This window comes from Schistocerca americana, chromosome 3, assembly GCF_021461395.2.
Source record: "Schistocerca americana isolate TAMUIC-IGC-003095 chromosome 3, iqSchAmer2.1, whole genome shotgun sequence".
Taxonomy (NCBI): Eukaryota; Metazoa; Arthropoda; class Insecta; order Orthoptera; family Acrididae; genus Schistocerca; species Schistocerca americana.
This window is the reverse complement of record NC_060121.1, coordinates 414,660,787-414,687,684: the sequence shown is the minus strand read 5'-3', so window position 1 is coordinate 414,687,684 and position 26,898 is coordinate 414,660,787. Positions and strand designations below refer to the sequence as shown.

Genomic DNA, 26,898 nt, shown 5'->3' with positions numbered 1-26,898 from the left:
ATGTGCAGTCTGAAAATTTGCAACTGACAGAGGCAAAATAATGCCCCTAAAATGTGTGACATGATGAGTACAGTTTTGATTCTAAACATTTGGCTTAAGAAACAATGTAACATTGACACAATCACCACCACCTGACAAGCTATGGAAGTTACACAAGAAAACAATTGATACCATTCTCCCAAGTCAACACAGTAAGTAGTTTAAAATACTGTGCAAGTTGGGAGTCTAAAGATGGTTTTTACAGACTCAGTAAAAAACATAAAAACACATTAAAATATTTTAAATTTTAGCAACAATTATTTAGTGCATAAGTATACATCTATACAACAATGTGTTTAAACACTTATATACTCACAAACATACCACTGATTGTAGGAGGATATAATAGATTTGAACATTTGAAATAAAGAATTACATATAACATAATGGACTGGAACATTTCATGCAGCAGTCAAATAAGTGAGAAATACTATCTATTAATGTCCCCAAGAGGGGCATTAAAAATATGACACATTATTGTACAGGAAATACGTGACACGGAAAACAAAACAAGACAACGACAGGACAAAAGTCACCGGGACAGCATATACCAAATTAATTTGATATCTTGATAAAATTATAAGGTAGTTTCAACACTGTGCAATATATTACAAGAAATATGCAACAAAATCAGTTTTTGAAAAATAAATGTTTCATATAAGCACATATGTGTTAAATATATTTATATCTCACACTTTACAAAGAACAAACTTATTAAAGCTTACAGCAAGCAACTGTTAACAACAATACAATATTTTCTACAAACTGTTCTTGGTCTTTTTACAAATGTATTGTATAAAGCAGAAAATTATCTCTTGACACTTTTACTAAATGCCTCAGTCTTAACTGATGATAAAAGCATACACTCTTACTAATAATATGAGTTATTCAATAAAAGTGTGCCAGAATAACAAAACATAAAAACAATTTCAGTGCAATTTCAACATTTATTATCAATGGAGCTTCATCTATCTGGCCTTGCCCCTCTCTCGTTCTACATCCGAATTTGAGCAAGAAGGTGAAGAACCCGAACAAGAAGAAGTACTACTGCTAGTGCTTGTTGCAGTGGCATTACTACTGTTATCACTACTTCTTGTATGAACACTGTCTGCATTTTCACAAACGGAATCCTGATAAACAACAGTATTTTCTTTAGAAACTTCTGTTATCACAGACAGCTCCATCTGAGATGCAACACTGTCTACAACACCAGAATCATAATCAAATGACTCAGTTCCTAAAGTTACATCACTATGCTCACACACTTTGGCTGTATTGGGGCTGTCAGCAGCCAAGTCATGGGAACTGGCAATGTCTGTACTTTGTTCACACTTCCCCACTTCCATTGATTTTTGTTGCTCTGTTTCTACAGTCTTCTCTTCTCCAGTCTCTTCGCTCAAAGTTGTAACACTGGCATAAACTGGTTTTCTGCTTCTGCTTGAAGCCATCTGATGTGATGGTGTTGTACCAGTGCTCACCACTGAATGACAGGGCGAGTGCTCACCCTTCGTAAAGAGCTGAATTGGTCTTTGAAAACCTTTAGAGCTATGTACGGGTGTATCAATAACTTCACACTTCGAAAAACCAACTTCCGAGGAAAGCAAATATTGTGTGAATTTATGAGGAAAAAACTCTATACTTTTGAAGTTTCTGAAAATAGTTTCCTGCGAAAAGAAGCACAGACAAAATATGTTAAAGTATTGGCATTATAGACTATGTATCACAATAATAATAATATTTTACTACACTATAAAATGTTTTATTTTATATGTAAAATATCAACTTTGAATGCTGATTTGAAGAACCTCATAGCCTCACAGTATTACTAGAATTAAAACTAGGTATCACATTAGCAAAACGAGGATAATGGAATGTAGTCGAATTAAGTCGGGTGATGTTGAGGGTATTAGATTAGGAAATGAAACACTTAAAATAGCAAAGGAGTTTTGCTATTTGGGGAGCAAAATAACTGATGATGGTAAAAGCAGAGAGGATATAAAATGTAGACTGGCAATGGGAAGGAAAGCGTTTCTGAAGAAGAGAAATTTGTTAACTTCGAGTATAGATTTAAGTGTCAGGAAGTCATTTCTGAAAGTATTTGTATGGAGTGTAGCCATGTATGGAAGTGAAACATGGACGGTAAATAGTTTGGACAAGAAGAGAATAGAAGCTTTCGAAATGTGGTGCTACAGAAGAATGCTGAAGATTAGATGGGTAGATCACATAACTAATGAGGAAGTATTGGATAGAATTGGGGAGACGAGGAGTTTGTGGCACAACTTGACCAGTAGAAGGGATCGGTTGGTAGGACATGCTCTGAGGCATCAAGGGATCACCAATTTAGTATTGGAAGGCAGTGTGGGGGGTAAAAATCGTAGGGGGAGACCAAGAGATGAATACACTAAGCAGATTCAGAAGGATGTAGGTTGCAGTAGGTACTGGGAGATGAAGAAACTTGCACAGGATAGAATAGCATGGAGAGCTGCATCAAACCAGTCTCAGGACTGAAGACCACAACAACAACAACAACAACAACAACATCACATTAGTTTTATTTCAGAAATGCTACTGACCAATAAATGATGCTAAATCATAAAATAACATGAGACACTTAGTATGGCTCACAAAACTCTTCCATTATTTACAACCAACAGCTACATATCGTTCGGAGATAGCATTGTCCTTAGAAAATATAAGTTTTCACATTTTAGTACTATTCTTTCCCTCTTTTCATATTGTATGGGTGCAAATGAATGAAAACTAAGTACCATAGATATTGAAGATGTATTTCAGCCAGAAGTTTGGTTTTTCATATTTTTAAAATAGCACACTTGAGCTTCATCTGATCAAAAGCATGTTCAAATGATTTAGACAATGAAGGTGGTGAATTGTGGACAAAGCAGTGTGTGTGAAATTGCGCAACTGATGATAACACGCTCGTACTACCAGGGAAAAGAAAAATGAATGGGGGTGGAGAAATTATTTCTGTCAGATATGAGGGTTGTAATATACCCAATACATTCTTCTTTTCAGCTGACTGTCACTGAATGCAGTTCTCAGACGAGGCTAGAAGCAATGGTAGCTGGCAATATGAACAGTTTGGGGCATTAGTTGCGGAGTGTAACTGACACCAGTCAAAATGAAACCAAAAAAAATTTTGCAGTCATTGGTTTCACAAGTTTGTGCTAATGTTTTTACAAGCAGAGGTAACTTCATAAGAGTGAAAGCTGAAACAAGTCTGTAATCACTAAAAGTAATTGCAGAAACTTAATTTCATTCATCACATTTAATTTTTCAGGAAAGCCTGCAACCGAATCATTCATGATTTAAATAATGAAAACTGCACTAGTTCTTGTAAGTAAGTTCATTATTTAAATCGTGAATTGCAGAAATAGTAACAAAAATTGAAACTATTCAGTAGAGTACTTGGAAGTCAATAATATTAGCTGAAATCATCATTGCTGCATGTCACAATGGAATAGAATGGAATTGCGAGTAAGACTGCTGCAAATTCCTCACAAATGATCTCAGATAGCCGATTACGTAACGCTTGCTTACAGCCAGGCAGCTCATTATTTAAATCATAAATTGCAGAAATAGTAACAAAAATTGAAACTACTCAGTAGAGTTCTTGGAAGTCAATAATATTAGCTGAAATCACTGGTTTCTGGATGTCATTTTTCACATGCGTTTTTCAAGAACACCAAGAAGAAAGTCACAGGCTTGCTGAAATTGGAAAACTGAACTGAAAGATTTGACAAACTCCTTATACAGGTCACTGCTCTGCCATACATTTTAATGTTCTGAAATGCCACAGAAGATTGAGATAAGAATACCTAGGAAGAGGGGCTCATCTATTCGCAACTAGACTTCAGACCTGGAAAAATTAGTAATAGTACAATCCTAAATGTAGCATTTCACCAAATACTGCTTCAGGTGAAAGAGGATAACATAATTTACTTTTACCAACCTTAAATCAATGTACAACACACCAATCTCAGGATGATTTTCACTTAACATGGTGAGTTAACAAGAGAACGCTGAATTACATCCTTGGTTGGCATTTTCCTATATAAAATGAGACTGTGTATCATTTCAAGGTGAAGAAATGATTCCTGGTACTGGATAACATCTACATTATCAGCCAATGCAAAAACCAAGCTAGACACATTAATTTTGAAATGACACAGTGGCTTTCGAATTCTATGAAGGCTAAAGAGAAACTGATGCAGATTACAGATTAATTCTGCCTTGGTTATGCAAGTTCCTGAAGTGAAGCATTAGTAAGACATAGGTCTGCACTTTTTCAGCAGGGAAGCAGACATGCCCAATGGCAACATCACATTGCACAGATGACATTTCAACTACCACTCCAGCAACACCAAAGAAAATTTTGATCATGAAAAAGATGTGCAGGATATGAGAGACTCATCAGTGTGCAGTGAACATCAGTTAAGACAACGTGACACACAGCACATGGGCTTTGCATTAAACAGGTCAGCACAGCGTATGATGTGATGATAATCAGTGTTCCAAAACTTTGGCCATTCACTGGCACCCTCCTTACACATTATGACATTGCACTGGATGTAAAGACAATGAAAGATCACTCCTGCCATCAAATGTAAAGAGGGGGAAAAGCAAATTTCAGGACAGCAGAAAGACCCTTCAATGAAGATGCAGAAGTAAGAGCACTAATCTAAAGACTGAACTACTGACTAGATGATGAAGAAAGAGGAAGGGGTAACAAGCCTGAGGCAGAAAGAGTATATCAGTAACAGAAACACACACTTTTTGACACTGCAAGACTGAATGCCACCTGGAGAAGATGTGGGCATGTGTAGCAGTAAGGAGAGTATATAAGTGGGACAAAGAGGTATTGGGAATCATTCTAGTGACAACACAGGTTGCAGATGGGGAAATCCACCAACATAAATGATTTGACAAAGGACAAATTGTTATGGCCTGGCACCTGGGAATGAGCACCTCAGGAAAGGCAATGCTGGTCAGCTGTCTGCTTGCTACTGGTGTGAGCATCTATGGTAAAAAGTTGAAGGATGGTGAAACCAAGAGCAGGTGAGAAGGCTTTGGACATCTACACCTCACCACAGAGCCTGGATATCTGAGATTTGCTCACTCTTCAAAGCAGGGTGGGTGGCCATCAGTTGAAAATGTGATAATAGAGTACGACGTTGATGTCTGCATGTGTGTTTCAGGACACACTTTCAGTGCATATTGTTGAACAGAAGACAAACCTCATGTGCTCCCATGACAAGCTGACAGCATTGTCAGTAACAATTGCAGTGAGATGGGATCATTTAGACTGGTGTGTCAATCAGCGTAAATATGTCTCCTGATTGGATGACACACGTTTCTTGTTACACCAGGTCAATGGCTGGGTCCATGCATGCCATCATCCAGGCAAATAGCTGCTTGAAACATGCACCATGATATGGACACAAGCTGGTGGGACCACTATTATACCATGGAGGGGAGGGGGCACTCAACTGGGCTTTCATGTGACATGTGAAGGTATCACGACACATCTTCCAGAAGATTAACTGTTAGTCTCACATGACCAGAACTGGGCTATAGTGGTTTAAGGAGCGCGACAGTGTACTCATGATGTTTGACCTCACTGATTCTTGAGATGATTTTAATTTTTCTCTATCTGCTCTAGATTTTTAGATCGGTGTTGTTTCTAACAATCAGTTCTATATAAAATGTGCAGTTCTAAGTCCATTTAGTGCAGCTCTGAATCATATACACAAGGATTGGTTCCTGCTTATTTGCCTTATTGTCAGTCTGCCGTCCAACTCGAGGAAAATTCACCAGGAGGAAGCATTTGGTAAGTTAGGTGACCTTCAATACATGAGCTGAGGTTAGTTTGTAAATTCTTGCCACACAAGGTAGAAGCAGGCTGGCCTCTTGTAATATATGTATGTAGAAAAGAGTTGTTACAAAGTTAACCTAAAACTGTACTGCAGTGCAGATTATTTTATTTGTGATGTTGAATAGAAATAAAATGAGGCCAATCAGAAGAAGTTATGCAAATTATCCTGATGTGTTTTGCTACATAATTGGAGGACATGTTGAAAGGCAACAGGAAACTGTTAGTTTCTTTGTAAAGAGAGCTTACCTTGCTCTCAGGCTTGGTGATCAGGATAAAACTTGGCAATACATTAGTTCTACAAAACTCTTACAAAACATTTGCAACAATGGAGTATCAGAAAAAGAAAACATCTGAGATCTGGTGTAGCGGTGGTCTGGATAAGACCAAAACCGCTTTGATGAGTTATTTATGTCTAGTGAAATTTACCGGAATCAATCTAAACAACCATAGCAAGTGGACTTATCTTGATTTAGTGTCTGCAAGATGCTCAATACTTCACTCAGAGCAAGTGACTGATCCCAATGTTTCACCAGCTACCACAGTTCTGTGAGAAGGAAGGAAGATTACAGTTTAACATACTGTTGACAGCGTGGTCATTAGAGATGGCACACAAGCTCTGATTACAAGAGGAAGGAGAAGAAAATTGGCTGTACCCTTTTTGAAGGAACCGTCCCTGCATTTACCTGGAATAATTTTGGGAATTTATGGAAAACTTAATCTGGATTGCAGGATGGGTGTCTGATGACCAGTGTTGTGTCTCTGACACTAATGAAGGTGACTGATGAGGGAATGCCATCAATTCCTCAATGTTTCAACCAGAAAGAGTTGAATGACCTCACCAAAGATCTCAACCTGTCAAAAGAAGCTTCTGAATTACTAGCTTCCAGGTTGATTGACAAAAATTTACTAGTACAAGGAACCAAAATTACCTTTTACTATACAAGGAGAGAGTGACTGCAACCTTTCTCTCAAAGACAGTTCTGTATTTTGTCACAAAATTGGATAGCTCCTGGAAAAAATGGGTCTTCTGGATATTTTCAAGATGATTGGCACCTATTTATTGACAGTTCAAAGCAAAATTTGGAATGTGCCATACACAACAGGAACTAATATGGCTAAACACCAATTGCTCGCTCAACAAAAAATAAAAGAACATGACATTAGAGTTTTGGTCTTGGAAAAGATCATGTATTATAAACATCAATGAGTGATTTGTGTGGACTTAAAAATGGTAAATTTTCTCCTTGAACAGCAAAGGGATCACAACAGATATCCATGCTCCTTGTGTCTCTAGGATAGCAGAGACAAAAAACACCACTGGTTACTCAGTTTTCCTGAAAGTTTAGGTGACACCATTGTGGCAGAAGGTGATATGAAAACTATGGAGGACTGCTACCAAGGAAAATGTGATACAAACATGATGACAGATTACCACAAGAGTTTGAGATAGGATTGTTTCAAAATACATTCTAAGAATGACACTGAAAAGAAGCTTCCAAAGTGTTCAGTGACTAGTTGGTTTCATCAACAACTTATTCCTTTATTTCTGTGTATAGTAATATCTGCCTAACATTGTGAAATTTGTCTTTTTTAATTTGGTCCATGGGTTTAACTTAAAAGTGCAACGTATTTCAATAAAATGTTAAACACAAATTAAAAATTGGCAATGAAAAAGGACTGGAATATTTAGAGATAGATGTTACAGCTACAAGAGACACACACAACAGAAATAGTTTCCAGACAGAATATTCAACTGAAAACTAATCAAGTAAGAAAATACCAACACATGATAAAACAGAAAAAACTTCTTTACCAAACAGAGCATACACAAATTAAAGACAAAATACAGTTATACACAGAGAAAAAAATTTTGCAGAGTTTTCATTTATCACATTTTTCGAAACGTACCTCCAACCTTCTTCACTCATGAAACCTTCCAGAGAATAGTGTGTATATTGCAGTCCTAAGAAATGAATGGTTTTTAATGAGACCAATTATTTCAGGACTCATCAGCAGTTAGTTTACTGAACAGCCAGTGCCAATGCACACAGGGGACAGGAAATAGGTAAAACCAAGTTTTTAAAATTCCTCAGTGTTCATTTTGACCAGAACTTTAAATGGAAATCATAATATTGCATAGCTTATCAAATGTTTTGACAGCATTTTCTGTAAGTGTAATTCCTGCTTTTCATGGCGAAAACACCAGAGAAATGTTTCACTTTGAACACCTCCATTCATTAATGTCACATGGAAAAATTTTCTCAGATAATTCTACACAAAATATATTTAAAAAGCTAGGTATGTTAATAGCAGCCTAATGATATTTATTCTCTCATGAAGTTTGTTGTGATAAAACAGGCACAATTCAAGAACACAGTAGCATTCATAAATTTAATGCCAGCATCAAAATTGCCTCAACTATCCACAATTTACCATTAATATTCCACAGAAAAGAGCAAGGATGCAGCAACACACTTCACCACTTCCCTAACAAAGTAAAGATTCTGGCAGACACTGAACAGTTTTTAAAACAAACTGAAATAATTTCTGTAACACTTACCCCACAGACGTGTATTTGGATACACAACATCAGTGTTTGGTTGGCTATGTTTATTAAAGTTTACTTGTAGATTAAGAAAAAAGTAAAAATTCAGTTACGTAAATGGCCAGTATGCAGAAATATTTTTGCCGAGACAATGTATACTACTTGTAAGCCTACTGGCATGCACTGACTGTCACTAATCTGAAATAATTTTATGAATTACTGAACATACCGTAAGTGCCTTCTTTTTCTTGTAAGAATCCCAGGACTGAGCCTCAAGTATCAAATGTCCACCAGGCCTTAACTGAGCAAACATGCGCCTGAATGCCTGGCGAAGTCCAGCATCTCCCCAATTAAGATGAATCCACTTTGTGACACTCAAACACAGAATGACATCAAATTGTGGCTGTTCTGTGCCTAACAATGCCTCTGATTCCAATACATAATTTCCCTGCAAATAAAGAAAAACAGCTACACAATCCAGAAAAAAAAGTTATAAATGCATACTCTAAAGTTACAAGGAGACAAAATTTTGGTCCTTACCACCAGCACATAAAATTCCGCGTACTTCTGACAGAAACATTTAAAAATAGCAAAAAAGGAACAACGCCTAGCATTTGGAATTCTTTCCTCAGACGGGAAGATGAACAGGTTGACAGAGATAGAAAAAACAGAGCATTTCGCCCAAACCTCAGACTTCGGAGGTTGCGTGGAGGGCGACCCACCCATCGTGCGACCCAACCAACGTGGCAACAAGTGGAGACAAAGATGAAGCCAAGTACCAGCAAGTCCATTTATGTCTGTGAATTTAACAAACTTTTGCATATACACTTCATTTTTATTCATATAATGTATATTAAAATGTGCAATAGCTTTCCCTGCGTTGGTAATCCCTAAAACATGCTGACAGGAAGTCCAACAAACACTTTTGAGTATCCACTTCTTTTAATTTAGCAGCTGTGATGGTATGTATCACATTTTGCACTAGACAGTACCCTGAAAGCAACTGAATCCAGAAGTACTTGGGCTGCCATAAGGAGTATCCACATTACTTCACAGTCAACACTCCATGATTAATTGGTTGGCTGGTGGCTATTAAAGAACTAAATAGCAAGGTCATCAGTCCCTCTCTCATACTGAATATGGAGTCCTTGGCATCGGTCATAAATATGATAAGAACTGTAACAGCACATAGGAGTGGTAAAATCAACAATATTGATGCCAGACATGAGAAATAATTGCATAAGACATGAAAGTATATGGATCAGGCTGGTCTGCCGGCCTGAAAGCAGGGTCATCTGTGGGGAGAAGCACCTCCCCATGTGCAACAAAGGAACACTGTCAATGCTCAGCAAACAGTGCAGTGTATAGTCATAATAACCTGAACAAGTTTCATAAAACTTTCCATTACAAACACCATTTTTCAGACAGATAACAATTTTTGATTTGTACAAGTAGAAAGCTGGATTTTTCACTTTATGTGAACTTTTTCACCATGATTGTTGTAAATTCATGGGCATTTATACATTTTTAGGCTTTAGCTTTCACCATGTATACATTTTTAGGGCTCCATATGTCAAACGGTAAAAATGGAACTCTTACAGGATCACTTTCTTGCCTGCCTGTCTGTCTGTCAAGATCCCTTTTCCTTAGGAAGGAAAAGAGCCATCAAGTTCAAATTTATGTCACATACTAAGATCTAAAATGCTTTTGTGGTGTAAAAAATGTAAGCTTCTAAGTCAGTGTAATCAACAGATGTGGCCATATATGTCAAATGCTGTATTTTAATGTAAATTGACAGATTAAAAAATCTACTCACCAAGCGGCAACAGGAGAACACACACACACACACACACACACACACACACACACACACACACACACGTGTCAGGCCTGTTGAGCTACTGGTAAAGCATGTGACAGAGAACAGACATCATAGCATTCAATCTCGATTGGACTATGGATCTTTCAGTTATCGTTTTTACCTAGCTACACCTCTCAACAATATGAGAAGCTGACGTAAACAATATGCTGTTCAGGTTCCACATTAAACTGTGGGTTCCCTTTCCCTAGTTGGATAACAGGGATAGGTTAGGGATACACGAGTCACTGAAGTGGCGGCCAACAGAAAGCTTAGCACCTGGCCACTGACCCACACAGAATCATCAGCACTTTAGAGCCCGTGTTTACTAGACTTTTTGCTTTGAATGCTCATTCCCATCATGTCTCTCTGTATAAGGGTGTCCCTGATTATGTAAGCAGTGAACTGTAGTTTTTCGCCTACTTTAGCAGCTTTGTTTGCAAGAGACTAGATCTGGTTCAAGTCATGACAGTTTGTCTGTTGTTGTGCGTGTGTGTGTGTGTGTGTGTGTGTGTGTGTGTGTGTGTGTGTGTGTGTGAGGGGGGGGGGGGGCGCACAGTTCACCAAGCTAATAAATATACACTGTGTCCATCAACCTTGTCTTCAAGTGACATACCACCAACTTCAAGACTCTAATTAAAGAGGTAGAGAAAGCAGCATTTGCACCACCACTGGGCAGGAATGAACTCAACTAAGTGCTTGAAGTATAATAATCATTACAGTAAAGAAGTTATAGAAAGTAGTTATTACCTGTACAAATGACACATTGTGAGGAAATTTCTTGCGCACCGATGGACTTTCTCCTTTTGTGAAGCCAGGCACATCCACTGGGCCATACAAAATAGGCATTGAAATGGGGAAAAACCTATTTGGTGGGCAATCAGACATCATTCTATCCCCTGGAGGAGATTCAGCACAATTCACATAATGACGCACATTTTTACGTGCGATTTCAACTAATTTCCTATCAATGTCAATGCCAACAACACTACGTGCACCAAGGTCACGTGCCACCATAAGTGTCACATGGCCTATGTTGCACCCAATATCCAAGACATCCTTATCTTGAAATAGCTCTGGCCTCTGCATGAAACATTTTAATCTCGAGTCCTCCTCATGCATTGGATTTCGATAGCCGTAATACCTGTAAATAACAAATGACAGTGTAATTTGCAAATTAACAGGTACTGTACATAAATTAAGTCTGCTACAAATTTGATATTATGGTGCCATTCTACATAAAGACATATGTAAGTAAAGAACAAGTAAAGAGTTAACTAAGAACAGTTATCAATAAGCTCTCAAACAATAACATTTCAAAAGTGGCATATAGGCACACTAGTGTCATTACCAGCACTTAAATTTAGTACTGAACAGAACTGCATAAGTGTGTACTACATGCATTCCCAACACGACACACTCTAACAGTAAAATCTGGAACTCCCTACTAATGTCACACTGCTTTATTGCTTTGTGACTGAGAAGTATACACAATACCAAAATGTGACATTAGCTCCCCCCTCTACAGGAAAAATTAAATCACTGAATATCAGTGATAACTAATCACTCAGATGTAAATATAACTGATATGAGAACCACACGTGTGTGTGCATGCATAAGTCTTTCTCCTACTCTGGATCTTCTACCTTGCTCCTGTCCCTTCTCACCATTTTGTGTGTATCTCAACATCCCATAACTTACCTCTGCTTGTATTTACATTTTTTTTTTTTTACCCCAGCATGATCTTTCCCAACCACCTCCCATTCCAACCCATATCTCTCCCTCATTCAAACCCCCTTTATTTTCCTGGAAGACTCTGTGCAAAATGTAAACATCATTCAGTCTTTTATATGTACCTCTGCAGTGATTATTGCCTCTTCTATTTAGTAAGTAGCAACCTACACATACAAATTATATTCTATGCTGGATTTTATACTAATGAAAACTACACAATATCATCCCCACACAGCCATGTAACATATACGCTATGGACTGTTCAATGCCTGGTCAAAAAAGGCATATAGCTCTTACCACTAATCATAAGCTGAAAGAGGAGACGGGGGAGGGGTGGGGGAGGGGGTGGGGGGGGACTCCATTAACCACTCTGTAAACAGATTGAAGACTGTATTCCTACTCTTACTTACTAACTGGAGGAGGAAATTCAACATTAGACATGGAAAACACCAGTCATCTTATGAGCACAGAAGATGCAGCAAGGCAAGTAGAGAGCTACTTATGTCCCTGAATAAAACATGTTTAGTTGAACAGGAGTATTCGTGAAACCTCACTGCCAACAGCATGTCCACACAAACTGTGATGAAAAGGTTCACCCATATGTTTGTACATCACAAAATATCTCATTTAAACCTATAATATTTTCTCTGCTGGTTAAACATCCTGAAAAGTCTGGATGACTTGGAAAAAACAGTCTTCTACAGCCATACATGGTTAGATTTCTAGAGTAGTTCACTCTGACATCATCAAAATGTGAGTCACATTACCTAAGAGTTTTAGGTCTCATCAGATTATTATGACTTAGAAATCTCTCCCACTTGACCCAAAGTAAATATGAAAAGATGGACTTTTTCATATTGCTTAAGAATTCTAGTGTCATGACTATTTGAAATGGATTGGTTCAATTTACCAAGATTGTATGACACAAAAAGAAAAAAATGAGATTAGGACTTAACATCCGATCAATGATAAGGCCATTAGAGATGAAACTCAGGCTTAGATTGGTTAAGTAAATGTGATGTGCTCTTCCAAAGGAACCAGCCTGGCTGCTGTCTTAACCAATTAGTGAAATCACTGTATTCAGTGCAGCAGCAAATGATGTTTACTCTTTTCTTCCCTTTTTAGTCCAAAGCCCACTTGTCACACCCTTAGCACATCATCATCATCATCATCATCATCATCATCATATATTTCACCATTCTTTGTCCTTGTCCTTTAAGTACTTGTTTCCGTAAAGCGAATCAGTCATCAATTCGAAGACTGTTTTGAACACCACAGTGTTCTATTAGACATGGTCCTTTTGGAGGTGGTAAGCCATTGCCTTCCTCCAACCTTTGAACTGATTACCCAGCCAAGCACTTACTTCATTCATCTTTTCTTTTTTCTATCTCCTTTCATTCTCTTCACAAAAGATTAGTTTCCAAGTTTTTTGTAGCCTCAGCTCTAGTAACCTCATCATGTCACATACCAACATAGCTGCTTTTCCCTACAGACTGAAACAGGAGGTTGCCCTTTTTTAATTTAAATTTTCTATTAACATCTATTGTTCTAATTTTAATCCATGAAGTCACTACAACAGCATCGTCTCTGAAAACCATTTTCTATGCTGCTTACTCTTGTTTTATTACTTTTTTTTTTTTAATTCAGACACCGTTGTTATGATCCATACATGGTGTATTCCACAAATAACTTGAAAATGTGAATCTTGTCTTTATTCTGATGTTAGAAGTAGGTAAACATTATTATTATTATTATTATCCTTTTACAATTAGCAGATCCTCCTCCAGGGGGGAAATAGGTCTAGGTTGGGGTACGTCACTCAGACTCCAAGCTGAGAGAAATTCACCTACTGTGAGAATGTGATGAGATGGTGATGAAGATGAGGTGTCAGAATGTGAGTGAGTCCCTCTCGTCTGGGGGCTCTGGTAGTCTACACCCTCTTTCTTTCCTAAAGAAGGGACAATAGTTCTGAAAGCTAAACAAGAGTTTTTTTTCTGCTTTTAAATGTATATTTACAGTACTCTGAGTTTTCCCTTATACAGATAAGTATTGTCCAGCCATTCTGTCTCCTTGTAATTGTACAGTTTTCTAAGGCATCTCTATCAAGGCAGATTTTGGCTTACTTGTCATGGTTTTTTTCTAGTCTAACTTCATGGAGAATACCTTTTTCATCCACATGCCTCTGCATTTAGAGTAACTCCCAGTATCTAAACTGCAAAACATTTATTTTACCTATATTCTTTCCAGTCTTTTCCTATATGCCTAATTATAAAATATATTGTCCTTTTCCTCATGTTTATATCCTTGCATATTTTTCTATCAGTTTCCTTCATATACATTAACTATATTCTCATTCTTGAGCTAGGATAATCAACTTGCCTATAAACATGAAATTATGAAGATTTCTTTCTCCAGGTTGTACAATTCTTTGGCTACACTTTCTGAACCAATTTTCTATTTCCCACTGTAATGAGTTTTAGTAATATTCACGAAATAGAAACACCTGGTCAGAGGCCCTTATGTACTGGGAAGTGACATGAATCCCTCAGCATATTTTAATTCTATTTGTACTGTATTTAATAAGATTTTTAAAGTTGTGTGTGTTTTCAATGTATACCTTTAACTCCATTGCTGCCAACACATTTACTTATTAGTACACTATCATACACTTTCTTGAAGCTGACAAATACCAAGTGGACCTCTTTTGCATACATTTTTTGCTTCCTGTTAGTCGTTTAAGGATAAACAGATTAGCCACACAGGATCTTCAAGTTCTCTTGTTTGTACTTAAACTCTCCCCCACAACATATGTTCCACACAATCTAGTTGACAAAGCACTTACACTCATTCCAGCACAATTTATACATATTTTTTCAGCCTCCTCCTGTAGAGCTAAAACCAGCACATTTTCATTCTGACAAGGTTCCTCATTTCCACATTTGGTATACAATTTAACTAGAACCTCTAATGTTATGGGCACATATTTGTAAAGCTCTACAAGTATGCCTCCTGGGCCTAGAAGTTTGTTATTCTTCACCCCCTTTAATGCTCCTCCAATTTCTTTCACTCTGAACACTTGACGGTGCTCTTTAATGGCTTCCAATTTGTAACTGCAGTCTTTTTACTCTATCCTCCTTTCTGTCAACAGGTCTTCATAGTAATGTTTCCACTTATGGATGTCTTTTGAATAAATTGTCATCTGTCTTGTTTGTTCTCAAATTCCTTAACATTTTTGATGAAACAATTGAGCACGACACTGTATAAATTTCATAAAAATTCTTATTCCACATGGCATTCTAGTTTCTTCACAGTTGACAGTACCTTCCACAAACCTGTCTGTGTTTCATGTCCACAGCTGCTAACCACCAAAAGTTCAAATCTTTCTTATCTTTAACTAATCTCCATGATTTATTATGTCAATTAGTGTTTCTTACCCATTAATTTTCTCTAGAGCTTTCTAAGAGCACTCTATTTGCTGTAGATACCCTTTTAACATTCTACACAATTCACTTGTGAAGCTATCGAGCAGTCGTGCGATTCTTTCTGCTAATCTCAATTGGTGGAGGAATTTAGCTGATTCACGCAAAGTTTTCCAAGTATTACTTATTTTCTTTTCCTTGTCCTGAACATTTACTTGTGATATCCTTTGAGTCTTCTATTTAAGGGGTTAGCAAGTCAGCAAACATAACCAGAAATATTAACTCTTCTGCCTGCAATGGTATGTCAGCCAAAGTACTGGAATCTTGTTCCCTCTTAGTAGCACCAACCTTGGGTTACACTGAATGGCTCTTCAAAAACTGCAATGTTTGCAGATGACACAGGTGTAGTAATAAAGCACCTTAACACTTTCATACCAGATACAGCCGGGAGAATAATGGAATAGGTTTTTGTAACTATCAAAACATGAAAACACAATGAAGATATTGCCCCTGTATTGTTGCAAAATAACTTCAAAGTTGTGGCGGAACTGGTAGCCACACATCACCATCAACATTAGTGCTTACTACAAGGTCAGATGAGAGAGGCTCAGTTGCCACAGAATGTTGCAAAACACCATGTTGAACATATAGATCTAAGACTTTTTAAAAAAATTCTCACCACTCATAAAATTCTCAAATCACAGACTTTTTGCAACACAAGATATTACACTGGCAGTACTAAAAAACCAGGACTGTCCAGGCTAATTCTGGACATATGGCAAGCCTATGTCTGACAATCTTCTGGTGCACTAAAATTTGGTTGAAAAGTAATTATACTATTGATGTACCCAGTAAGAATATTGCTTAAAGCTCATGACAGTGTCTTGCAGAAGCCATTTCAAGGAGCTAAGGATTCCTAAACTACATGCCAATGTACTGCATGTGCTTCACAATTGTACTAGCGGTTAATAACAATAGTGAATTTAGGATGAATTCAAACATGAAAACTCCAGGTAGGAACAACAACAATGTTGAAAAAGAGATACAGCTACTTACCCTATAGATAACACTAAGTTGCAGACAGGCTCACTTAAAAGACGCTTACACATAATATTTTAGCCACTGCCTTTGTCGGAAAAAGAGACACACACACACCATTCATTCACACCAGCAAGCACACCTCACACACATACAAGGCAGCTAACTCCAGCATCTTACGATGAATTTAGCAGTTCACAGCCGTAACACTAGACGTGGAAATGATTTCCACATAGGTCACGCATCCTTCTCTAGATTAAGAATAAAATGGTGTGTGTGTCTCTTTTACTGATGAAGGCTGTGGCCGAAAGCTATTTGTAAGTGTCTTAATTGTGCCTGTCTGCAACCTGGTATGTCTTCTTTACAGTAAGTAGCAATCTGTCTTTTCCTACATTGTTAAGTTTAATGTTCAGATGTAAAAGTTTATAACAGTTGTCAGTGGGCATCAGGCAGGAAACTGAAAAGCCCAGATTCAAAGTAACCCCAATATTTGTCTTAGACACACCGTTACTGTGTCAGTAAATAGACAGCTGATAGTGATCTGTATGAAACGCAAGATAAAAACAGCAGCAGTATTGTATGGGAAGAGCACCAATGGCTTTTCCCCCCCTTCAAATAAGCTGCTTTTTCCCTAACATAAATATATACATATGAGGAATCTAGAAGTAATTACCATAATTATGAGCTAGTATGTTAGTGCTAGTTATAATTTATTGTTGGGTTGCTTTGCAACAATGGCCAGGACTGGTTGCTTCTACATCTTAACATTGAACTTTACTTGTTTCGTACTTCTGAAGGCTCTCTTTCATGGTAGGATTTCCAGAACACATTGCTTGAATGAATAAATTAAAAAGAAATTTGTGCCTTTGACCAATAAAGAAATCTGATCCATAACTTCCACCTTTCTTAATCTTAATGCCCAGTGCATCATAATGATATAATCTATGATTAGCTTTTACCTCTTTGTTAATTATGTCCATGTGTACTTACGAATCCTCATGCCTAAATAATCCATATAAAATTTTCCATGAAACTGTTGGCATGTCTCAATGTCACCCTATTTTCAAATCAGACTTCTTCCCTATATTGTCCTACTATGAAGTCAATTTTTCATTTTCCCCACTCTTCCATTAAAGTCTTCAAAAACCTGTATTTAGAGTTACAATACAAGAGTTATTCAGAAATTAAGGTCCAAACTGCCGTAGGTAATCTGATGTACCATGAACGCTGAAATGTGCATGCACAGCAACTCCTGGCATACCATGTTCATGAAATGACCCCATTTGCATTAATATTGTTGCGGTGTGCTGTTTACAGTGTCAGTTCAAAATGTTTAAAACAACTGATCAGCCTGCCAACTGTGAAGTACTGTCAGCGAGTCAGTTTTTGATGGCAAGCAACATCGCAACAGCGGAAATTCACAGACAGATAAGTAAGTTGTATGGTCACAATCTGGTTAGCGACAGCGAAGTGCATAAGCAGATGAGAGCTTTCAAGGACGGATGGCAAACTGTCCATGATGAACCATGACCAGGCCACCCAAGGTGGTCTCAGAAGGTTTGGGCAAAGTTGTGGGCGCAAAGATTCTTGAAGACCAAACAATTTTCACTTGTTTGACTACCTAGAAAAGTTTCATAGCAGCAATCGCTTTGCAAAAGATGACAAGGTGAAAGCAGCAGTTAAAGACTGGTTATCCTCACACAAATGGCACATGTCTATGACAGGATATCAAGAAAGAGGAGAGTGCCATCTGGTTCCACAATGGAAGGAGATCTAATAAGTCACCTCCAAAGAAAAACAATCAAACTTCTACACAGTACCTCTGACGCAAAATCTGTTAGGAGACTTTGACCATGAGCTGCTGCACCACAACGACTTTAAGGACTTCCAAAGATCCACACAGAGGGCATTCCACTGTGTCCTAAAGTTTGCAATACAGGAATCGCAACATACAGCTAGGCCAAACACCTGACCACTCTCCTGACCCCATCTCTACGGAAATGCTAATGTCACGTCCACAATTCCATTCAGTGTGTACATCTCCAAGAACTTCACCTCAAACATAGTGACCTGTGGGTGAACTATGTAGAGTAGTCCTTGACCAGGGTATCACTAAAGGTATCTTGTCTCCAACGATGCTGAAGACACTTACTACAAACAGGTGGGTCAGCTATACAAATATCAAATTATCCTCAGTTGAGATTGTGTGCTGAAGCATTACAACAAACTCTAAAAATCTTCATAGTATTTGTCAGTTTTAGTGTTGCTGTACAAGGTTAAATTATTTCAAATAATTATGTAAACACTCATATCACTGAAGGAATTCTGGAGGTCAAGGGAACCGTCTGCTTTGACCCACAATGTATGTATGTAGTGTTGTGTGACGTCATTGTGGCACTGTGTCTTTGAGTCATGTCATGTTTGGAGATGGCGTGATAATATTTTTTGGGGGTTTATGAATTTATGTTAGGTGTGAGTAGTGTCACGTGTTTTTTGTGGACCAAAATGTAATAGTTTTTTCTTGTTTTTTTGTTAAAGATAGATGTTACAGACACATTTAATAATTAGTTACACTAAGGTGCACTGGGCAATGATACGATTATGGCAATAAGGTTTTTGCAGCAGAATGTTTGATTGTCAACTATATGAGGTGTCATGCATAATGAGACTATGAAGTTGACTAGAGCTCCGGCTTCTCGGACTAGGGATCTGAACATGTGGCGGTGTCATGACAATATTTGGCAATCTGACAGGACACCTGGTTTAACAATCTATCTTGGCCTTTAGGGACATTGTTTTACTTATGTATTATTTTTGTTATCATTCATCTTTGAGGAGTAGTTCTTTTGTTTTCTGAGGGCTTTTTTTTCTTTTCTTTAATGTGTGAATGGTTCCAGTTTTTGTTTGTTCTATTTCTTTGTGAGTGTTTTTGAGAGGGGGAACCTGGCTGTATTCATCGGTCTCTAAGGTTGGTAAGTTAGTTTTTCATTTTTTGTGCATTATTTATAGTTTGATTTGGTGCATAGCTTTTTGTTTGTATATTAATTGGTCAAGTGAATCTGAGTGTTTTTGTCTACACAAATGAAGGGAGTCTTGCACTGCTGCATTTTTAGAGTTGTATGTGTTGATTTTTTGGTATCGAGGGTTTCATTTGAGCTATATAAGTCAAGGAAAATGTGTGATTCCTACGGTTTTTGTGTTGTAGCATTAAGTCATATGTTGAGAACTTTTTGTGCTTGATATTGTGGATAATATTTATTTCAGGATGGTACTGTTTTGTGTACTATCTTGTATGGCTTGGCCCCAGTCTGAAACCCCTATCTTCCGTGGCTGTCCCAAAAGTTTTGTTTTACTGCTGGAGTGAAATATTCCTATGTCATTTTTATTTTTGTTCATATGTGTGTGTAACGACATAATGGTCACCATATCATATATACCAAGTAGGGGTGTCTGCTATCTTGATGACACCATGGGTCAAAGCAGACAGGAGGAATCTGATACTTCCCTAATGCCAACAGGAACACTAACTTTCATGACAACAAGAACACTAACTTTCATTATAACAATGCCTTATTCAACTGCCAGCATTGCTTCTAAATTATCTGATAAAAACTTCACTTACGTCACTCAGTTTTAGCATTATTGAGTACCTGTGATTGGTTAAAGGGCAGAGAATCTGTTGTCCATTTCCTTCCTCTACATGGGTGACAGAACTAACAGCCATACCCCATCATAAATAGCACAAAATGCCTCAAGAAGTAATGCATTATTTTATGCCTATTCCGCAATATAGCGTAGGAGTAAATGCTAATTAAATTGTTTTAATAAATGTCTGCAAGTAAGGTAAAGAAGTTAGACATTTTACAAATGGCTTTACATATCACAAGAACATACAAGGTATAGAGATTCAATGAAATCATTAAAGCATTAAAAATTAATACACAGTCTTGACCACAGAAAAAAAAAACAGTGGTAACTGGTTTCGTTCAGTTTTTATCATCTTCAGACCTGATACCTTGATGGTAGGCAGTGGTAGTGCACGGCGCAGGTGTTAAAACTCTATTAACATCCACAAAGGAGTATCTATCTCACAAACGCATATTCATAATATGTATATAAACAAAATAGAAGAGTGAAAATTGTGTTAACTGTGATACAATTGAGATTTATAAGTAGACTTTAAGTTCCAAGGGGGATACAAAAGAATTTAAACTTCATGTTGAAGAGTTTCAACAATATTTCAGGAGGATTTACTGGTACATGTCCAAAGACTTCAAAACAAAATTCTTTTATGACTGGGAGTTACAAGAGGGTACTATTTTAACACAGAAAAGCATATTACAATTTGAACACTGCATTAGGCCCCATTTCACACATCCCAGTCTGATGCCAGGGCAGGAAGAATTTAAAAAAACCCAATTTAAGAAACCTAGCAGCAACATTTATCATTTTGCCATTAACACTGAACTATGAAGACCAAATTTTAACAGCTAGTCAAACAAAATTGATACTGATATGTAAGTCAGTTCACATAATATGTCGCTAAAACAATGTGTCAACAACCCAATGCTATGGGTCTCCCAAACTGCATGACCAAGTAATCCTTGTGATGAGTATAACACTTGTTCACTTACTGGAACTTCTGTGAGGTAGGGTTGAGAAAACCTACCATATAGAGGAGAAGTCAAGTCACAGACAGGCACAACAAAAAGACTGCTATAATTTTGACCACTCTCTCTGGCCACTGGCCAATGTTGTTTTAGGGGGTGGGAGTGTTGTGGTTGTGTGTGCTTTCTACTCCAGAAGGTCTTTCAGCAGAAATCTTAAATGTATATCAGTCTTTTCATTGCAATTATCTGAGTCAATATATGCTCTCTATGGTGAGTAGCACTCTATCCTTTTCGTAATATTATTGTTATTCCATTTTTTCTTCTTTCCTAGGTCAATAACGAATATTTTCACATGATAAATGTGAAATGCATATGGGACAAAAAAATTTATTTTGTTCAGTTTTAATTAGGCAGACCTGAAGTGAGTTATCAACATATTACCTGCAACTGAGGACAACATAACAACAGAAGTTAAATGTTATGACAAAAATTGTGTTAATTCTACCCTAAAGATTAGAGCAGAAGGTGTTCTTTCTGTAGCCAATTGCAATATGCAGTAGTTTGAGATAACCAATAAGAATTTAGGAAAAAGACAATGTATTATGACTGGTGGGCCATGAAGGTTTGTCTTAAATTGTCACTGTGAATGCTTTGAATTTTTTAACAACTTTTTTGACTTTTAGGTTGTAGTGACTGATTTGCAATGATTTCCAAGGTTTACGTTAGATTGGAATATGACAGTTTGTGAGTCACCAAACCCAACCAGTGTGATGTCATATGCAGCTGATCTACTGCTACTGAAAGTTGGTATAGTGATTCAGAACATAGTCTGCAATTGGCACCTAGGTATGCCTCACTACCATGCCCTGCAACTTAAGTGAATATTATGTCATGAAATTATTTTTACTGATATAGAGAATATCTTGTGAACCATCTGGATTACAACTACTGTTTTACTGAATATATTACACATTCCACTATTACGTCCATGTCAGAATTTGGCACAACTGGTTTACATCCATCCTGCAACATATGTTGCTTGCCTGCAGTTCTCTTGTAATGTACCTATAACTAGCTGTTGTAATACCCCCTTGAGTTCCCGTCACATCTCACAGCAAGTGCTGCTGACATGACTCCATAAAATTTTTAATGTCCTTTTTCTAGATCATTATCTTTATTTTGTAATAATATATTTTATTCCTTTATGGAGAACATGTAGAAAGCATCATTCCTTACAGTTATTGGTAAACGTTATCGTAACTTTAATTTTACCTCCTCTATCATCCAAGAAGGATTAAGATTCAGAATTAAATTATTTCAGTGACATTCAACTATGACGTAGTTACATACTGCAAACTGTTTACTATCAGTCACAGGTGCCAGAGAAATCTTATAACTGTCATTTGGCCTGCAACATATTCAATACCATTTACTTCAAACTTATTTTTAATGTTGCTGGCAGATGGTTGGTTGGTGGTTTGGGGGAAGAGACCAAACTGCGAGGTCATCGGTCTCATCGGATTAGGGAAGGATGGGGAAGGAAACCGGCCGTGCCCTTTTAAAGGAACCATCCCGGCATTTGCCTGGAGCTACTTAGGGAAATCACGGAAAACCTAAATCAGGATGGCCGGACGCGGGATTGAACCGTCGTCCTCCCGAATGCGAGTCCAGTGTGCTAGCCACTGCGCCACCTCGCTCGGTTGCTGGCAGAGCAAAAACTGTGAATGTACATGGATTTTTAGGAAAAATACTGACAACTGAACACTACAAATATGGCTTCAGCAGTCTTTAAGAGTGTTCTTACAAAGGCTAAACTTCCGTCATCATAATAGTACAGTGTACTGCATCAATCACAACTTTAACGTCAAAATACAATGTGAAACTGACTTTTGCTCAAGACATACCTTGTATAGTTTCCATACTGGAACCTTGCATCTTTTTCCCGAAAATTGGGACGTGCATCATTGCCACCTTTTTTCTGCTGATTCCCACCTGGGCGATTCTTGCACACAGCTCCTGAAGGATTGGTAATGCGATGACCATAAGGAAGAGGCCGCTTCCATGCTCCTGGCTGGGGTATAACAGGGCTCACTATTTTGTCTTTTGTGTGCTCCATTTTCCGATTCCTCTTATCTTTTCCAGGCTCGTCTAAAGATTTCCGTATTTTCTTTTCTTTTGAAACTTCAGATGCGGCTGTTGGCTCTTTTGCATCATTATCCTCCACAGTTTGAACAATTTGTGCAGCTGATTCTATAACAACATCCTTCTCATTATCTTGGGTCTCTTCAACAGCTACAGCAGATTCAGCACCTCCAGAGACACCATTATCAACACTGTCATCTTTAGTTGAACCACCAGAAGATGAATTGCGTTTCTTTTTCCTGTTCCTAGACTTTCTGCCCTTCTTGGTTGGAGAAACAAGTTGCTGTTCGTATTCTGCATCATCTGCACCCGATATTAAATTTAGTGGATCCCTTAAATTTGGCGGAATAATAACTTCAATTTCACCTTTCCGGTGATGGGGCGTCGGGAGTGGTGAAGACTTTGGCGTAACAGCATTCATGGCCCTGAACAAACAAAATTAGTAACTGTTTGAATTTTTATTTTTACACACACACACACACACACACACACACACACACACACAACTTGAGTTTGTGTTCACTTCATTCTGTAGTGGCTACAGGTTTGTATCAGCTACCACTATATGCCATTCATGGGCTTCTTTGATACTGAAAAAGGCTTACTGTTTTGCTTTGCAAAGAAGACTAATATTACTTAATAATTCAAATGTGTCTTATGACCATTTAACCATGGTCAATGGTACACTTACTTGTTTATTTCTTCATCTTGCAGGCTGTTCAAGTTCAAAGGATCTCTGATATTACCGCCGAGTAGAAACTTTGTCGGTGGTATTATACTGTCTTTTTTCCTTCTTTTATACGGCGGAAAAAATTTGCCGTTGCCTGCAATGAAACTCTGAGAACGCTTTCTTCCGAATTTGAATCTGGCTTCATTTTCATGCTTGCCTTTCTTAGTCGATGCATTTAAAGGAAATTTCTTATTGTTCATTTTTTCAGTTTCCTTAGCACAGCTTTTCGTCAGGGAAGTTTCTTTATCGTCTGTATTTTCCATTTTTACAGGTCTTTCAATCTGAGTATCTGACATTCCTGAAAAGTAATAGAAACAAATGGTAAACTACAATATTAGTCGATATTATACAACGCTGAACTGTCAACAAGCTCATTACTTGAGATAAAATGCAGGAATCATTAGTTTCTTTAAAGCTCTTAGCATTATCGTGTTTATAACAACACCATTCATGGCCACGATCACATTTCTGCTAGGGACACCCCTTAGTGCACTTTATTAATCAAAATTTAAATCATTTCGTAACATAAACATGTGTAAATTTACAATTCTTCAGCGTTGACAACTGTTTAACTAACGGAAAAACGCACTCTTTGTGTGAATCATGTCAATATCTGCACAACTAATGACAAATACTATGTTTGTGTTATTCCACGTGAGTTTGTGTACATCACAGCCTTCTGCAAGTCTGCGCATGCGCAGACACATATTCCTGCAGCTTACCTAGACATCTCAGGCTAGAACACAAATTTCTCTTATTTTCTATTCTATACCCACCTCTGTGACGTGAAGTAATATCTTGAACGAATATAGCTTCGACTACCTCGTAATAAATTACACAGTGGTACTTTCAAAACCCAAAACATCCACTACTACTGCGAAAAACTTCTGTAGCCGCCCGCATCTACGACGCAACACCACCATCAACGATGGCGATAGCAATAAGCTCACCTCATCCCCTCCACCGTTTTCTCACAACCTAACAAAACAACGAAATGACTTACGTTCCTCATTAAACCAGGCTGAACTCTTCAATGTCATCGAATATATGTAAATAAAACTGTTTTTCATGACTTTAAGCACCGTTGGATCGATTACTTGAACACAACTGCCAAAATACGAAGATGATTGCAGCCTTTTTTTTTTTTTTTTAAGTATCAGCGTATTTAGGACTGTGGTCTCGTCTCTAAATTATCCTGAGTAGTCGGTGTCATGTACCGTGCAAAATTTTCTCAAACAAAGCTTTTCCAAGTAACTGTAACAACCAGCACGAACTGGCTGTCAATTACGACCATCCCATTTTTGTATACATTCATTTTACTAAGATTATCGGTATATGCGAGCATTGTACTAGTGTAATTAAATTCCTGCTATCCTGCTAGGCGTATTTGGAAAATGAAGAGATGTACAGTGCACAGACATCATTCAATACAGCAGAATATACGCAAAGCGTCATTTCTGTGACAAAACACAAGAGCCTAAAGATCTACCGCCAGAGAGTATGGAATTTGATAGACTGTGGCTGAAGCATATGTCCAGACAAGGACAGGTTTCCACTCCGGGGTCAGAAGTTAAGCAGGTTGCTAATGTATATTCAATTATGCAAGCCAAAAAGCTTAGTGGCAAAATATTAAAAAAGCGAAGAAAGTTTTTTGATCAAATAAAGTAGAAAACGATAGTGTAATAGGTACATTTATAAATGAATATTACACCAGAGTCTATTGGTGATTTTATCCGGAAACAAGACTCAACTTATTTCTTTATCGATAACGTGCATTGAGGTTATATCAAGAGTAGGGCCAGATTATCCAATAATAAATCTGCGGCGTTGGAAATTGGATGAAGTACTTGAATCTATGAAGAGAAAACCAATAATTCAGAATTAATCCATGATTTTCGAAATAACATACATTAAACTGCAAAACCAATGTGCAATAGAAAAATGATAGCCATCCTTTGTCAGAGAGGTCTACGTCCTACCCAGCTTCCCTGTCTCAGGTACAGACGGCCTCAGCAAATGAACCATGAAACTCATGGACATGTGGAACTAATATAGAAAATCGGAAATATCTTATTGTAAATGCAGGAATTACAAAGTCTTGACCTGGAAGTAATTTTGTTTTAAATATGTCAGGGGGGACACTACATATACTTTTTAATTTCTGTGCATAACTTATTTATTTTGCACATTAAACATGACTATCATCAAAAGCAATCATATTTTTAACGCTGTAATATCCAAACATGCGCATTTCCCATGTAGGTACAGCATCCTCGTTAGCTTTACATGAATTATAACTAGATTGATTGGTAGATACTGTCGAGATACAATTGCTTGGTTTTTGTTTCCCTTCATAATGTATAGCTTTTTATACAGATAAAATTTATGTATAGACTTTCAGAGAGTTCCGCAGCATCCATGGGACTCATTCATTTTTCGTAACAATAGCGTTGCTACAATTCCAAAATTTTCGAACTGCAGTAGTATTTGAGACACAAACCGACACTACACCGTAGTCACGGCCGCCTGTATACAGGCCGTGTCGTAGTCCGTAGTGATTGATCATCGTTGCTGTGAGTGATGCTGTACGCTGTCAGACAATCACAGACAAGTGCGCTAAATCACTGCATCCTACATCTAATATAGGTGGCCGTGACTAAGCAGCAACGGGATATTAGACATTAGACAAAACAATGAAAACATGGATGTTACGTTAGTGATGTTTATGCGTTTGTAAAAGTGATCCGTTGCTTATTAGTGCTACGTGAATGTGGGCAGTTACTTAATGGAGGCTTAATACGATCTTTTCCTTTTTTTCTTATAAAGTGTCTGATGTGCGGTTTCTGATTTTGGCACACGATAGTTTTTTTGCATATGTCTAAGTATTGTC

General features: G+C 37.6%; 1 protein-coding gene across 1 annotated transcript; it reads right to left on the bottom strand.

Moving 5' to 3' along the window:
* Positions 1-697: 697 nt before the first annotated feature.
* LOC124605335 (7SK snRNA methylphosphate capping enzyme-like) lies at positions 698-25,438 on the bottom strand. Its single transcript, XM_047136941.1, has 6 exons — positions 24,785-25,438; positions 23,970-24,306; positions 23,041-23,703; positions 11,086-11,479; positions 8,707-8,925; positions 698-1,703 (listed from the first exon to the last, which is right to left on the bottom strand). Exons 2-6 carry the CDS (start codon positions 24,302-24,304, stop codon positions 1,008-1,010), a joined length of 2,307 nt encoding a protein of 768 aa, XP_046992897.1. The 5' UTR covers positions 24,305-24,306; positions 24,785-25,438; the 3' UTR covers positions 698-1,007.
* Positions 25,439-26,898: the final 1,460 nt, after the last annotated feature.

Excerpts from the sequence above, each read along its gene's own strand:
- LOC124605335 (XM_047136941.1), bottom strand. The coding sequence starts at position 24,304 with ATGTCAGATACTCAGATTGAAAGACCTGTAAAAATGGAAAATACAGAC. Across the intron at positions 8,926-11,085 it reads ACAATGTGTCATTTGTACAG|GGAAATTATGTATTGGAATC; the intron begins GTAATAACTACT and ends CTTTATTTGCAG. Across the intron at positions 1,704-8,706 it reads AGAAAAAGAAGGCACTTACG|GAAACTATTTTCAGAAACTT; the intron begins GTATGTTCAGTA and ends TTCTTTTCGCAG.